General features: G+C 45.5%; 1 protein-coding gene across 4 annotated transcripts in view; it reads right to left on the bottom strand.

Moving 5' to 3' along the window:
- Positions 1–13,651, bottom strand: part of GRIK2 (glutamate ionotropic receptor kainate type subunit 2) — a 365,605-nt gene extending 351,954 nt beyond the window's left edge. For 2 of the 4 annotated variants that reach the window (XM_071741263.1, XM_071741266.1), the window contains exon 1: positions 1,755–2,295. In XM_071741263.1, the coding sequence (XP_071597364.1) occupies positions 1,755–1,869 (115 nt within the window). In that variant the 5' untranslated portion in view covers positions 1,870–2,295. Of the gene's footprint in view, positions 1–1,754; positions 2,297–13,588 lie in introns of those variants that run through there. The other 2 variants (XM_071741262.1, XM_071741261.1) reach the window with 2 other exon arrangements.
- Between the last annotated feature and the right edge of the window lie 2,815 nt (positions 13,652–16,466).

The following is a 16,466-nucleotide window of genomic DNA, read 5'->3' on the forward strand; positions in this document are numbered from 1 at the left end:
AGTATAGGCGTTATTTGTTATTCTATTCATTACCAAAAAGCTTCTCTCCCCGCGGGGATGTCTCTGTAGGCACACTGGATTAGCAATTCAGAAAGAATGATAAACTAAAGGAAAGCTCACCTCTTTCTAATGGTGCGGCCAGGAGGATGTTTGTTTACATACCCTTGGAAGTATTTCAGACTCCTAGAGACTCAGTCTCAGCATCGGTTATGAACTCGCTTCGTGGACAGACAGACAGTAGAACAGTGCCAGATTACAGGCATCCCTAGCACTAATACTACGGCCATGACTATGGATCAGACTGAACGCAAAATTAACCCCGCAATGATATACAGACCCGTTTAGCCACGTCCAAAGAAACAAGCATTCCTAAAGACGGTTGCTAAGAGCAACGTGCCTTAAGCACCACCTTTAGACCAGATGGAAGCAGAAAATAAATACTACTAGCAATTCAGCACACGAGATCAGTAACAGCCTGCTGACTTTTTAATCATTACCCACATTTCCCTCCTCATAAAAGTGTGTGCGTGTGGTGGGGGGAGAGTGGATTTAAATAAAATTAGATACAAAGAAAGGCATTACTCCCAGAGGAAGCCAATAGCTCTCGGTGCCCCACAGAAACTGATGTAGCGGCTGCTTACAGCGGCCAGCGCGAATGCGGGGGACCCGCGCTTCCTCCCCCCTCCAACTACGCTGTCGGTAGGCACAGAAGATGCCGCTTGTCTGAGGCAACTTTCGGTCTGGCCCCCCCCTCCTCCCCCCCCCCTTTGCCTCCCGGCTCCGCCCGCCTTGCCAGGGCAGCGAGGAGGGCGCAGAGCTCCCGCTGTAGTTCGTTCCGGAGAACAAACACCCCCCTCCCCCTCTCCCCGGGCCGTGCAACCCCTCTCGGACCTGAGGTTAACTTTCCTATCCGCCCTGGCCTTCCTCAGTGCGAAACTTCTACGGGGGTTGCAGCGGCTCTGAAATTTCTCCCTCTCTTGCTTACACACACGGGCACGTACACAGGCATAGCTGTTAAGGTTAGTTTAATGGTCCAGCAGGGATACTCTTTAAACTGTGAAACCGCTCTGCTCTCCTTGAAATTTCATTCTGATCTATGTATTTTATATCTCTTTTTTTTTTTTTTCTCTTGAGGCTGGGAGAACTCATACGACTTTCCTCACGACTTTCCTCGCGTACAAGCGTATCGGAAAGGCTTTTTTACCACCACGTCTCGAGACATAAATCATCTCTTCTCCAACCCTAAACACCACTGAAGTGGCAAGCAAATAGGCAGACCCTTCACGGGAAATCATCCCAAAGGTCTCAAATCACAGCGTCGCGCCCACACGGGTTCGGCTCGCGTGGAGCAGACGCGGGCGGCTGAAACTTAACAACTAGTTGACAGATTTTTAACTGATCAAGCACCCTATTAGCCATGCTTTCCACTACTATGGAAACAAAAAAGGTACATTACGAGAAAGCCTCGCAAGCTGCGCAGAGCCTTAGGCAAACGCATTTGCCAGTCATTTTTCTCTCTATTGTTATTATAATTACCATCATCATCGTGCCGTTACTACGGCTACAATGAGCTGCAGCGACAGAAAAAAACACACAGCAATTCATCCCTCCGGATGCAAAATAAAGAGGGACTTCGGTGCCTGACTCCGGCAGCACGTCCCAGCTCTCCCCCAGCACCCCCTTCTGAGTCAATCCTACGCGTATTGCATTCAGGCTCAAATCCACGGTGTAAAAAAAGTGTCGGGAAATCTTACCAAATCTTAATACATGTGTGGTTCCTTGAGAATATCCAATCCACAGTAAGCAAAGAAGGAGTCTAATGATGCATCTGAAGACTGGATTAGTTAGAATAGGGGAAATAATCTTCATGATGTTTCTATGCACACACGCGCTGCCTTACTTCCCCCTTCTAAGCCGTCAGGTTTCCCGGTAGGGTGAGAATGAGGATACGTAAACTGATGGCCCTCAGACACGATCACGGCATGGTCACAGAGAGAGGAGAGAGTCTACGCTTCCCAAACCCATTAGCAATCCCCGCATGTTCTTCATTCACTGCGCCAAGGAGCAACCTTCAACTGCAAGGAATGGTGGGACATCCATGTTAGTCGGGGGAGAATCCTTGAGAAATCCAAACACACACAATGTCCAGTCGAGTAAACCTGGGAGGCAAGAAAGGAGGAAAATCAATAGGTAATCCAGTGGGAGAAATCGCTGAGGTATTGCCACATAGCGAGAGTCAATGAGCACCAGCCGTTTCACTGGAGAAGCTTTTGCCGTGCTCCCATTCTACTGCACTGCTGCACAGCTTCTGACGCGAAGCCAAGATTAAGTGAGAGAAATTGAGATAGCTCTGCTCTTCTTAAGGCTGCCTGCCAGACAGCCTTCCCAATTTCTATTATGCAACAGATCTGATCGCCTAGCGTTGTCGAGGGGAGGGGGGGGGGAGAGAGAAAAAAAAAAAAAAAAAAAAAAAAAAAAAGAACTCGGATTTATATATATGCTTGTACTTATTATTAGTCTTTCAGTTGTTTTGAACAATAGCTATAAGGGTCTGTAGCGGGCGGGGGAGGGGGCTATGGGGGAGAAAGGAGAAGGGAGTCGGTTGTGTGAAAATGAACTCATGCATTTTAATAGGTAGCTGTCTGGGTCGGAATCACTTGGTTTTATAGTTGTGAAAGAGCAGGCTGACAATAAAATCCTGCAGATTCTCAAAGTAAAGATTAGGCTAAATAAATTCATATTTGCATTCACTAGCTTCTGTTCACTTTAATGCATGAAACAGGGTAGATGCGATGGATTGTACACTGGCTGCCCTTAGGAACTTGTGGTACGGAGCACCAGCCTGCTTTTGTAAGGTAAACAGGAATCGGCAGTGCTAAAAAAGCCTTGTTGAATGCACAGACCTGTTTCTCTCAACTTCCTTGAAATTGCAGTGTAAAGACTTAAAAGACAGTAACTAGTTTCTGGTTTCACTTTATTATTTTTCATTCTCTTATTTTTGCAGTTTGCTTTGCTTTCACTCTAGTTATGGCAATCCTGCTGTTTCTCCCTGTGCTGAGAGATTTATGTAGTTTGTGATTTCACAGTCCTCAGTAGAAACAATAGCACTTCCCAGATTTATAATGTGATACTGAGTTTGTACCTGCAAACACAGCCACAGACTTCTGTTTTTTTGGCCAGGTGTTCCAAAGAAGATAAACTAATTGTGTGGACTACTTCAGATTTCCCTTGGAAATGCAATTAGTAGTCCACCTGTATCCACTAAAATACAGTGAAACAGGAGTGTCAGACTTTGCAGTCTAAGTGAAGCTTTTGCTGAACCTACTTAAGCTTTATTACAAATATTAAATTATAATTTCTCACTTCCCCATTAGGAAAATTAATTAATTTAATTCTATATTCTGCCTAAAGATATCTTTTTTTCTCCTTACCTCCCTCCCTGTCTTTCATTACTAAAGAAAATATCTCTGAGAGAATTCCCCCACAGATGCATACAGAGGAACACAGAATAAACCTGACTTTACAGAAATAAATACCAATGGTGTCAAGCTAATGAGAACACTTTGTGGAAATTTGTCAGAAGCAGGGCATGGCAGAGGTGAGTTACAGTTTATTTTTAAATAACTTCTGTGTATTGCAGACCTGTAAATAAGAAACAACACCTTTTAAATGGTAACCTGTAATGTTGGTACTCTGTGTCCCTAAGAGTGTTAGTAATTCACAGGAACTTTTTATCATTATGGCTTACTGATTTCCTCTGCACGCATTTACTTAAAACACTGTAAAGCGGTCATGAAAAGAAATGTACATTCTGCTAGGGGATTATTAAATATCATTGATTTTTTTTTCTTTAAGATGGAGGCATAGCTGCAGTGTCAAAATAAGTATCATGAATGGCTAGTTCTGCAGTCTAGCAGGGAATTCAATCAGACGATTTGACTATTGGAGCACTTTTAAAAGAACACCTAGTGCTAAAAGCAAGGATATCTAGCGACTCCTTCAGTTCACACTTAGAATATCTCCCTGTAAAAACGCAGAGATGCTTTTTCTTGCATTTTCTACTTCGTTTATTCTCTTCGTCATATTTTATCTCAGTGTAAGAAATAAAACAAACACACGTGAACACTTAGAGCATTTTTTGCCTGCCTCCTCTTTCCCCTGGTGTTGCTGAAATAAAGGACATTGGGCATCTTTAAATACTTAAAATTGTGAATACTCAGATACAGCTTCTTATCTATTGTGTGTTGTGTTGGTTTAGGGGGGATTTATTTATTTAAATTTAGTTGTGGTGAGCAGTGTTGAAAATATTATATTCACGGTCAGCTTGAGCACATTATACAAGACATAAACTTCGGGCAAAGTTATTCAGTTGATCTTCTTAAATCTCTTAAAAATAAATAAATAAATACAGCGACGTGTAATCTAAGCCTAACAGAGCTCCTAGCTCACCGAGGCGTTTGTTACTGAAAGCGTCAAACAACTTGTAATTAATTCCTTTTACCACTGAATACTTAGCGGCCCACACTGCAGTCTCCCTCCCCCCCCCCCTCCTTCTCCCGGTCGCACGCCTGAGCCTCCGGCCAGGTTCCCATCTCCCGGGTGTCACCATCCCGCCACCTCCGGCTGCGGCCGCCGCACCACGGACAGCGGCCGGCGCGGGAGGGAGGGAGGGGCGGGGGGAGCCTTCAGCACCACGGAGAGCGCTCCCTCCCGCCAACAGCCGCGCCCCGCCACAGCCACGCCAGGGGACAAACCGCCTGCTCCTTCCCTTCCAGCCACTGCACAGTGCGGAAAGGAAATTAAAATCTGTTATCGGTTTCTTTAAAGATACTCATTATGCCCTCGGTTATGTCAGCTGGACTGCTACTTTATGGCGTTTTATGTGTTCATAAGGAGCACCGCTCTCCTCCTTATCTGCTATGGTGATCCGTGTTAACAGCCTTCCCCCTCCTTTCAAACCCTAGCTCCCACCTTGAAGGAAAATCATAGTTAATTCGGAATTATTTTCTGAAGAATAACAATTTCTTATGTAAAAAGTACATCTTGCAAGAGAGCAGATTTAGAACTCACTAAATATTTGGTGACCAGAGATTATTTACAGACAATACTATACATCACTTACAGACTAAGGCTTCAGACTTCATCACCATAGACTCTTTTTCTGTTAAATTGGTTTTAGCTTCATTTCTCCTCTGAGAGAGGGAGGGAAAAAGGCAGGGTAACCTTTTAAAAGATACGTTTGTCTCCCCTACAGTATAATTTCAATATGAAAGCAGTTAAGTGTTCTTAATGCCTGTCATATTTCCTTCCCTGTGTGACTTATAGCTCAAAGGTTGGAAATCCCTAATAAAATGTCATGCTGGAGAATCTGGAGAATATGGTGTTGTGTTTGGGGGGCTTGTCATCACTGCTACCTAGTTGTTTTCAGGCTAAAATATTTATGAAACTACCCTCCACACTTCAGTGATCAGCAACTGGGAAATCTACAGTTTCTTTAGTATATGCTTTGATTTGTTTTACATTTTGGTCATCTGTCATAGACATCGAAGTAGCATGTCTTTAGAAAACAAGGACAATGTTCAAGCAAAGCTGTTATGAAAAATAGTATTCCAGCTATAGTCACGGAAAGAAGAACAGACTATCTAAGGCCTCTAAATCTTTTCTGTGTAATAAAAACCTACTAAATTTCTAGGTATGTGTCAGATGCAAATGGTGATCTTATGTACATTGTTTCATTTGGAAAGAGGACATATGTGATTCTGATTACCCTACTATATCATGTGTTTCTTCATTCGGATCTTTTTTTATATATGATGTTATTATAATAAAACTTAACCAGATTCCAGCTAGCTGCCACCTACTGGGATGTATAGTTTTACCATATTACTTTAAAAATGAAATGGATCTCATTTTCAGGTCATAGCTGCATCTCTAACAACAGATAAGATTTTTATATCACTTAATTTACTGTCTTGTCTCCCAACAAGATGTGATATAAATTCAGTATATCTAGAAATACACCACCACCACCCCCCTAAAGCTTTGTTTCTCAGACATTTTCAGCAAATGCTTGCAAATGCTTCAGATTTGCATGCCACCAGTCTTCCTGCTGTTGCAATCTGGTGTAAGGAGAGCCATAGTTTACCGCAACACCTGACCAGTCTCTACAGATCTCTAGAAACATGTAGTGCAGCTTTGCTGACAAGGCAGTAAACAGCCCTCCTTCTCCAATGTTTGCCAAAATATTCAAATGAATGTTGATATTATAATTTTAAAACATATTGTGGCCCACTTGCACTTCACTTCTACCAGCTATAAAAACCATAGGTTCCCCTCTGTCAGTCTAAATTTACAACCAAGTTTCTGCTGTGCCAATGATTAATGACATTTTAAGATGGTAATTAATTTTTAGCTAGTGGAGAGATGTGTATGCTAATTAATGAACTGAGTATGCAAGAGACTTACTTGTTCAGACACTTTTGGATATCAATAGCAATGCACTTTCCTAGCAGGTTTTAAGCAGCAAGAACAAACATTTATAACATTGTCTACAGATTAGTCTTTCGTCCCTTCAGTTTGCTTTGGCGCTGGGGGAGTTGTGAAAGATTTTGGGTGGAGGACGATATTTAATGGTTTCCATGCTCTACTCCCACAAAAGTTTATAAGGAAAACACGGACAGGTTTTCATTCTAATGTATTCATTCTTTTTCAGCACGCTCTTGCAATGATGCCTCCACACTGTAGGCAGGAATTTCTCTTGATTTACACTGGGAGTGTCAGTGCCCTGGCTGGGTTAGCCATGTATGCTCACCCAAAGAATGCTGAATTTGTTCAGAAATATATGACAGGACGGCCGACAAGCCGAAAGGGGGGCTGGCTACGCCGTACGGCGAGGGGCGGGGTAGGGGCAGGAGTAGACCTCACGGAAGGAGAGACTGTTGTCCACCCACAACTCTAGCGAAGTTAGAGTCTGTTTTTCTCCCAGGAGAGCGGGAATCACATTCTCATGGCTGCCGGCTCCGCCGCCCTGCGCCCGGCTCGGCAGCAGCGCTCCTGGTGCGAGGAGCAGTTCCGGGCTACCACGGGAGCGGGGAGGGGGTCATCGGGGGCTGTGCTGCCCTATCCTCTCATCCCCGCTTCCCAGCCCTCCACCTCCAGTGTGGAGACAGCGGCTGCTCTGATGGTGCGGAGCAACAGAGGGAGGAAGAGAGGAAGGCGACAGGTTTGTCTACTCCACAGGAGGGACAGACCCGGGCGGCAGGAGCCGGCCAGCCCAGCAGTGATCGGGTCCGCCAACTCGGTGCCTGCCTTAGCCCGCTGACACCTAGTCCAGGGGCATCGCGGTGTGCAGCTGCCGGCACAACGCGGCTACGGTGCATGCCCCTCCGCCACCCTCCCCCCTCTTCCCCCATAGCCCCTCACTTGCATGCAACCCCTCTGGCCGTGGCGGCCATCCGGAGACCCCGGGCATCTTCCTACCTTGAGCTGCGGGCGGGGAAGCGGGGAGGGAGAGGAAGGCGGAGGCGGGGGGAGGAAGGGCGGTGGCAGGACGCCGGGGACTGCCCGGGCTGCGGTGCAGCCGGCGTCCGGGCACCACTGACGGCGGCGGGCGAGCGAGGGAGGAGGGAAGGAGGGAGGGAAGGAAGGAGGGAGACCCGCCTCCCGTCGGGAGAGCCGCACAGCGCCCTTTAAAGGAGCAGAAACGCCTTTTCCTCCGCTGCCTCTCCCGGTTCCCCGCAATGCCAAGCCTCGCCACCTCCCGGGTCACAGCCCCTGCCGCTTCGCTTCCCTTTCCTTCCCCCCCCCCCCCCCCCCTCCCCCCTCCCCCCTCCCCCCTCCCCGGCCACTGGTGGGCTCAAGGCTTCGGGGGCGGCAGGAGAAGCAGAAACGCCCTCACCTTGCCTCCCCCGGCGCCTTCCGAACCGCCCCAGAGCGCCGGGCGGAGAGTTTTCAAGGCGTGAAGTCAAAGATTCTACTCGGGGTCCCTGGGCCCGTTTCATAAACATGGCGGGGGGCGGGGGTGTATCCTGCCTCTTGGAAAACGGCGCTCAGCCACCCCTGCCTGTCCCCGTTTTGCCCCGTGGGCGCGGGGCTGAGGAAAGCGCCACTACCGCAGAGTGGGGAGGTATGTGGGGGTTAGAAAAAGTGCTGGTGCATTCGGCGGTTTTTCAACTCCTTCCCCGTGCTGATACCCACCTGTCCCAAATCCTTCCCTTAGTGCAGACTGAGCTCAGGCACTTTTTCCCTACACCATTTAGGCTGCAAAGGGGGACAGAAGGCGATAAACCTCTGGCGAGGGCGAGCAAAGACGGAGAGCCCAGAGTGGGGACAGCAAAGAGAGAGCGCCCTGTGGGAAACACCCTCCCCTCTGTCCCTCTCCCCGCCCGACTCGCTCCTAGGCTGAAAGACTGCGGGAGGAGAGTCCTGATAATAGAACTAAGGCCTTCCTAACGAGCTGGGGTGTAAAATGCAGCCCCCCGCCTCTCGCACGATTGCCAGCGCTTTCCTCTATCGCCCAGCGCCGCTCGCCTCCGCAGCGCCACAGGCGTCTGTCTGCCCGCTCTCCCCTTCTCCCGATTTTGTGCCGCCGCTAGGACATGCCTTGAAGCGCTACAGGATTTCCCCGGCGCCTCTTCCCACCCTCACCCCCCCACCCCACTCCCTTCGGGCAGACTTGCTGTGCAGTTTGACGGGGAAATCCCCGTCCCTTCGCCTTTCCCTCACAGAAAATACCCGTTGCGGGGTCCGCGGAGGAGGGTAGTCCGCACCCCACAAAGGACTCTAAGGCGTTGCCCCACTTGATGAGCCTTATCGATAAACTAGAGAGACGGGGACTTCGGAGCTGGGTAAACTCAAAGAGCGTGGAAGAGATGGGGCTGGGGAGGGCGAGGGTTGCCAAGTGAAGAGCTCCTATAATTAAGTAAACAGCAGAGTTGTTGTGAGAAGTAAATAAATAGTCAATGATCCCATTGTAGGGCCCAGCGCAGGCGGCAGAGACCGCGGCGGACTCTCAGCGATCGGGTTCTGGTTGCTGTGACTTGCAGCTTAATCGGCCCCAGCGCACATCCCTTAATTACTTGCAGCACACTTCTGTGGCCGACAGAAAATTCATTAGTCAGTTAATTTACCTGAGGCTGTAAAGAGAATAAAAAACCTTCACGAATGAAAACTAATCCTAGCTTTTTTAAGGAAAAACCAAAACAAAACAAAAAACCAAACCAAAACAAACAAAAAGACCAACCCCACACCAAAACCACAAACAAAAACCAACACAAAACCAAATGCACCTCTCCTGAAAAGCACTTAGTGCTACCTTAGGAGGTTAAAGCAGCTGGGGACAAGTAAGTGGGTGGCTTGCTTGTGGGGCAATTGAGTGGGACAGCATGGTGGAAAGATGCGCTCTATGGGTGGGGTCCTACAAGGAGGGAAAAAATGGCAGGGATTGCCACGGGAGTGACCAAGTTAGCTCCACGATGTCCAGGAAGGCAAGATGAGTTAAGTCCGTGGGCAGAAGGATGGGTAAGTGTGTGAGGTTGGGGGAGCAAACAGTGCAAGCAGTGATCTGGCGATTCCATCCCTCTTATCACTGTCTGTATTTGCGCTGTTAGCAGCCAGTGCTTTCTGTCCAGAACAGAAAGAACAAGGAAAAAAAAAAAAAAAAAAATCAAAGGTGTTTTTCTAAGATGAGAGAAAGGAAGGCAGGGGAAGAAAAGGACTGTGGTGTTTCAGTACTGAGACCTGTTCTAACATTGCACATAGATTTTGCAATATCCTCATTCAATCATTTCACCGCAATCACACTGATGCTGAGTCTTTTCCCCTGTTGCCTGGGTTACATTTCTGTCCAGACATGGAACCCTCTCTGCTTTTCTCAGCCAACAGCAGTTTACAAAGAATCAGGTCCTCCCTCAAACAGGAAAGAGATTCCCAGTGCCACCAGTGCTATTATCAACATGGATCACAATATTAAGAGACTTTTCATATATCTCATTATTACTCAAATGAAGTAAGCTGTAGCAGGAAGGACTGAACACTACTACACTACTGAAGTCAGTAGTAGCCACAATAGGAAGACACTGGGATTCTCTTCTCATGCTTTGACTGCTCCAAAACCCCTTAGTTTCAATACTGACAAAGTCTCTTGTTATTTCTTTCCAGTTACACTGTGGGGACTTCGAACTTTATCAGTATTGACCACCAGAAAGAAATGTATAGGAAAGCACAGGCCTAGTTGGTCAATAGTCAAGGTAAGTATACCAGAGAATTTGTCACACAAGATCTGGAACTCTTAAAAAACCCCACAAAAATTATTTGGTTTCTCACTTCTTTTTTAGTGTTGATTATTTTAATTGAAATTTTTAAAATCTGTAAAATAAGAATATACGTGTCATTATTTCACCAGCTGTTTAAAACTAATTTACTTTTTAATGGAATGAAACTATTATAAAACACATTTGCAAAGATCCTTATGAGAATGGGTTTGTTTTGTTTTGTTTTAGCTTCCCCAGCATTATTTCTAAATATATAGAATGAAATAATCTGGGTTTATCACATTCCCACCCCACCATTTACAGCTAATGTAAACTTGCAGCCTAATTCCTTTCAGGACTTCCAAAATTAAATTACCCAAGGATGACAGATTAATTCTTTCCTCCCAGAAAGCTATCACTAATACTCAGTACATCTGAATATTTAATACTTTTTTTCTTTCCTGTTTCATCTCTCTATTTGGGTCAGCTATGATAATGTAAACACTGACAGAATTTAAGATCTTTCAAAAGAGTTTCCATGGAATTTTTGACAATGTCAGATCTACAAAGACCCAAACCAATCAAAATAATTTCTTAGAGATTCTGAATGCAAATACTTAAAAACCCTAAACAAATTCTCTCCAAACTAATGACCCAAATCTGAGTACTACACTCATTCAAGATGAGTTTGTCACAGCTTATACCCTACCACAGAAAGCACTGAAGGGAGCTTTTGGGGTTTCAGACTGCAGACAACTGAATATTTCATTCTTCCAGCCAGCCATCGTTTAATTTTTATTTTTATATATCTTTCAGATGTAAACTGGGTGGTCTTTCAGGAAATCTGTATCTTATTGCTATGCCATAAGGACTTCTGATACAGCTCACAGGCAAGCAAAGAATTGCTATTTTGGCCAAGGAAAATCCTAAGTTTCGGCTACTCACAACTGGTTGCAGCTTTTAATTATGACCTTCTATAGTCATATTTCTGGTCAAGCTGTCTGTATATATCAAGTCTTTCCACTTCAAACAGAAGGACAAAGACATTCTGTCAAAGCACAATGGAATAATCCCCCAAAAATCTCTTTGTGTAGAAGAAATAAATCAATCAATCCCTGTTCCTGTATTATCCACTTGAGGGAGACAACGAGCCACAGGTTACGTCTGTTTGTCAGTTTGATGGACCATATGCAAGATCGAACTTCCGATGGGTGAGGGATTTGGACCCATTGTGTGTTATTGTTAATTTTAAATGCTTTGGCCTGTGTAACACAGAAGGCATGATGTTTCTCATAGCAATTAATTGATCTATACATCTGACAATTTTATTCTCTCTCCCTACCATCAAGCAAGATAGGATCATCTAATGGCATTTACTGACAGCTCTTCAGCACAAAAGTCTCGAGTCTTTCCAGATTATATTCCTTAAATCTAGAATTAATATTTCACATTTGGAAAACCTGGACTAATTCAAGGCATATACATTGATTCACCATATTGTTTAAGAGATACACCAAAGTTTATTACAGTACTTAGAGGCCTGAACTGTAACACTACTAAGAGCCATAAAGGACAAAAACTTCCCCTGAATCTGAATTACTTAAGATATAGAAGCATGGTTTAGATATTTTATTCTGTTCTGGTTTATTTTATTTGGTGTCACGCATGATGCTGTACAACATTCTCCAATACCCTGGAGGTACTTAAGAGTTGTATAGGCATAGTACTTCAGGATAGGGCTTATCATTGTTAGGTTAATGGACAGATTGAACAATCTTCAAGTTTTTTCCCAGCCAAAGTAATTCTGTGATTCTGTATTTTGTAGTCTTCCCATGGAGGATTTCATGGCTTGGAAATCCTTATTTTTAGCAGAGATTCTGAGTTTGCCTTAAATATCTTTATGGCAACTGACACTTAACACTCTTATTTGCAGAGGACATACAGATTAATTTATTCCTTCCTCTAAAACCATCCTCTGAACATGTGAAAAACTATTATGTACGAAGCTAAGTGTCACTCCTATCTTCAAGACGGGCAAGAAAGAGGAACCAGGAAGCTCTAGGCAAGTCAGTCTTCAGAACGACACAACCACACAATAACACAACCAGCCAGGTTGAAAAGGACCTCTGAGATCATCAAGTCCAACCCGTGATCCACTACCACTGTGGTTCCCAGACCATGGCACTGAGTGCCACATCCAGTCTCTTCTTAAAAACCTCCAGGGACGGAAAATCCACCACCTCCCTGGGCATCCAAATTCCAATGCCAGATTACCCTCTCTATAAAGAATTCCTTCCTAATATCCAACCTAAACCTCCCCTGGCAGAGCTGAAGATCGTGCCCTCTTGTCTTACTGAGAGCTGCCTGGGAGAAGAGACCAACACTCCCCCTGGCTACACCCTCCTTTCAGAGAGTTGTAGAGAGTGATGAGGTCTCCCCTGAGCCTCCTCTTCTCCAGACTGAACACCCCCAGCTCCCTCAGCCGTTCTTCACAGGACTTGTGCTGGATCCCTTCACAGCCTCCTTGCTCTTCTCTGGACCTGCTCCAGCACCTCACTCTCCTTCCTGAACTGAGGGGCCCAGAAGTGGACACAGGATTCAAGCTGTGGCCTCACCAGGGCTGAGTACAGGGGCAGAATCCCTTCCTGGGACCTGTTGGCCACACTGTTCCTGATACAGGCCAGGATGCCATTGGCCTTCTTGGCTGCCTGGGCACACTGCTGGCTCATAGAATCATAGAACTGGCTGGGTTGGAAGGGACCTCAGAGATCATCAGGTCCAACCCTTGTTCCACTACCGCTGCAGTTACTAGACCATGGCACGTTTAGCTTCCTGTCAATCCAGACTCCCAGGTCCCTTTCTGCCTGGCTGCTCTCAGCCACTCTGTGCCCAGCCTGGAGCTCCCCATGGGGTTGTTGTGGCCAAAGTGCAGGACCCGGCACTTGGCCTTGTTGAACCTCAACCCACTGGAATCAGCCCAACTCTCCAGTCTGTCCAGGTCCCTCTGCAGAGCCCTTCTGCCTTCCAGCTGATCCACACTTCGCCCCAGCTTAGTGTCATCTGTGAATTTGCTGAAGGTGGACTCAATCCCCTCAATCTAAATCATCAACGAAGATATTAAACAGAACAGGGCCCAGCACTGATCCCTGGGGGCACCACTGGTGAGCGGCTGCCAATTGGATGTTGACACACCCCTTGTAATAATGGCTTTCATTTTTTTGGAAACCATCGCTGGCTTTATTGGAGTTGCAGGAAAAAAAAAAAAAACTAAAAGAAGAACCAAGAAACAAAACAAAAAAAGAACAAAACAAAACAAAACCAAAAAACCCAGACCTTACCTGAGAGAGCTGGAAGGTGCTGTGCCTCTACTGCTTGTCCTGCCTGCACCAGCTGCCTTCCTGACTGCCTTGACACGTCCCTCCTTGCCCGCCCTGTCCTGCCCTCACACGTCCCTGTTTGTTTGCCCGCCCTGCCCAGGAACCCCCCCCCCGTACAGCACGGTCTCTCTGGGACCCCCCGGGCTTATCTTGGCTTTTTTGCTCTCCCCGCCCCCTTGAGTCCCTGAACCAACGGTCGCAGTAACGGTTTTCACCGCATTTAAATCCCCCGCCGCTCCTGATTGGCTGAGCCAGAGAGCTTCCATTTCTCCCCGAGGTTCCGAGCAGCTGCACGGAGTGTCCTGATCTCAGGAACCCCCCGGTACCGCTCGGTCTCGCACCCCGCCCCTGGGCTCACCTGGGTTTTTTCGCTCTCACGGCTCCTGATGGTCGCCGACCCAACTTATCTCAGTCTCTAGGAAGGTCCCTGCAAACTGTTTCTACATGAAAGACAAGGAAGTCATTAGGAGTACTCAGCATACATTGACTGAGGGGGAGGCGTTTGACCAACTTGAAAAACTTTTAAAACTAAGTGACTGGCTCGGTGGATAAAGGGACAGCAGTGGATGTTGCCTGCCTCAGTTTCAAGAAGTATTTCAACACTGTTTACTGAAAGATCCTTATAAAGGAGTTGTTGGTGTATGGGCTGGAGAAGCAGGCAGGGAGGGGGATGGAAAACCGGCTGAGTGGCCAGGACCACAGGATGGTGATCAGGAGCAAGGAGTTTATCTGGAGGCCAGGAGCTTGTGGTGTTTGCTGCATCTAGTCTAGCATCTGGTCTTGTTCAACATCTTCATTAATGATCTGAATAATGGGGCAGAGTGTATCCTCAAAAATTTCTTGATGATACTAAACTGGAAGGACTGACAGATACACCAGGGAATTGTGCTGCCATCCAGAAAGGAACTTTGCCAGGCTGGAGGTACAGCCTGATAGGAACTACATGAAGTTCATCAAAGCTAAGTCAAAGTCCAGAACCTAGGGAGGAACAACCTCATGTACACACTGGGGTCCAACCAGCTGTAAGGGACCTTAGTAGAGAAACACCTGAGAATCCCGATGAACAAGCTGAACACAAGCTGGCAATGTGCTATTATGGCAAAAAAAAGGCTGATGGAACCCTGGGCTGCATTTGGAGAAGTGATGCTAGCAGGCCAAGGGAGGTGATCCTTCTTCCCTCAGTGCTAGTGAGGCCACACTTGAAATACTGTCCAGTTCTGGATTTCCTAGTACAAGAGACACATGGACAAACTGGGAAGAGTCTAATGAGGGAGAGGATGAAGGACTGGAGAAAACTGAAACAGGTTAGACTGGAGAAGAGGTGTTTCAGGGAGGATCTAATCAATATGTGTAAGTATCTAAAGGGAGCATTCAAGGTAGAAAGAGACAGGCTTTTTATATTGCTGGTCCAGCAGGACCAGAGGCAATGGGCACATACAGGAGTTTCTCTCTGAACATCAGCAAATAATTTTTTTACTGTGACAGTAATGAAGCACCTGCACAGACTGCCCAGATAATGCCTGAAGACTCCTACCTTAAAGTTATCAAAACCTCATCTGAACACAGTCCTGGGCAACCAGATGCAGATGTCTCTGCTTGATTAGGAGGTGTTGGATCAAATGACTTCCAGAGGTTCCTTCCAGTCTCAATCATTCTATTATTCTGTGATTATCTGGTGTGTCCCTGAGTCTACTCTTCTCTAAAATATTTCTAAGCACCTCATAATTATAAATGCTTTTTTCAGAATATTTATAACTGGCCAATAGCACTGCATTACTGTGTGCAGAGCTGTATATAGTACAAACAGACCACAATCACAATGGTGAGTGGAAGGAAAGACTACTATGACTGTTTGCAGGTTCCTGTCTTATTCAGAAATTACAATATTGTGTTTGACTCCTTTGCAATAGAATGATATAGATTCCTATCTGCCTCGTCACAATAACGTCTATCTGCTTTTCTGCTTAACTATCCCCTGACCATCTGCTTGCATTTGTTTAGCTACTCATTCTCTCCCAAGTGTAGAATCTTGTGCCTGTCCCTGTTGAATATAATTCTTATTTTTCCAGAACAATTTTTCCATTTGTGGAGACACATTCTAAATTCTGGGCCTGTTTCTGTGGTTTGTCCTATATTGTCTTCATCAAACATATAAATGAGGCAGCCAAGCCATTAAACCTTGCAATAGTAAGTATGCAATAGCACTTAGCAGGACATAAAAACTTCAGAGAAGGGGTTTTTTTTGGTGTTTTTTGTTTTTTTTTTTTTTTTTTTTTGTTGGTTTTTTTGTTTTGTTTTGTTTTGTTGGTTTTGGGTTTTGTTTTTTTTTTTTTTGTCCTTCTTATGGTACAACAGCATACCAATAAAATAGTTTGGCACCAGCTTTTACATTCTCTTTTTCTTATGCAAATATCATGTCTTTTTTCAGGCTGCTCAGAAACTCTACAGCCTTCTTTATTAATACCAATATATTTTATCTAATGTCTTATCCTTGTGCTTTGTTCTTTGAGCCAAATAGAATTTTCTTTTGTAGAAAAAAGTACATGAAGGAATATGTATTCTATAGATTTCCTTAATTTGTATATGTCTAGCTTTTTACAGACCAGCACTAATTTAGATGCATGAAACAAAAACATTAATAGCTAGACCAGGAAAGCCCTGTGGCAACAAGTGAAGCTTTGAAAAAATACAAAGATGGAACCTAAGCGGAATCAATTACAAGACAGGGACTTAGTTGTGCATCTAGACTCAGAAGTAATCATAATGGGTACAAAATTAAGTAATTAAAAACTCCACAACAATTAGTTCTTACAAGCACGATGCTAAGAGCAAAACTGTC

The sequence above is a fragment of the Heliangelus exortis genome, chromosome 3, assembly GCF_036169615.1.
Source record: "Heliangelus exortis chromosome 3, bHelExo1.hap1, whole genome shotgun sequence".
In the NCBI taxonomy this organism is placed as follows: domain Eukaryota; kingdom Metazoa; phylum Chordata; class Aves; order Apodiformes; family Trochilidae; genus Heliangelus; species Heliangelus exortis.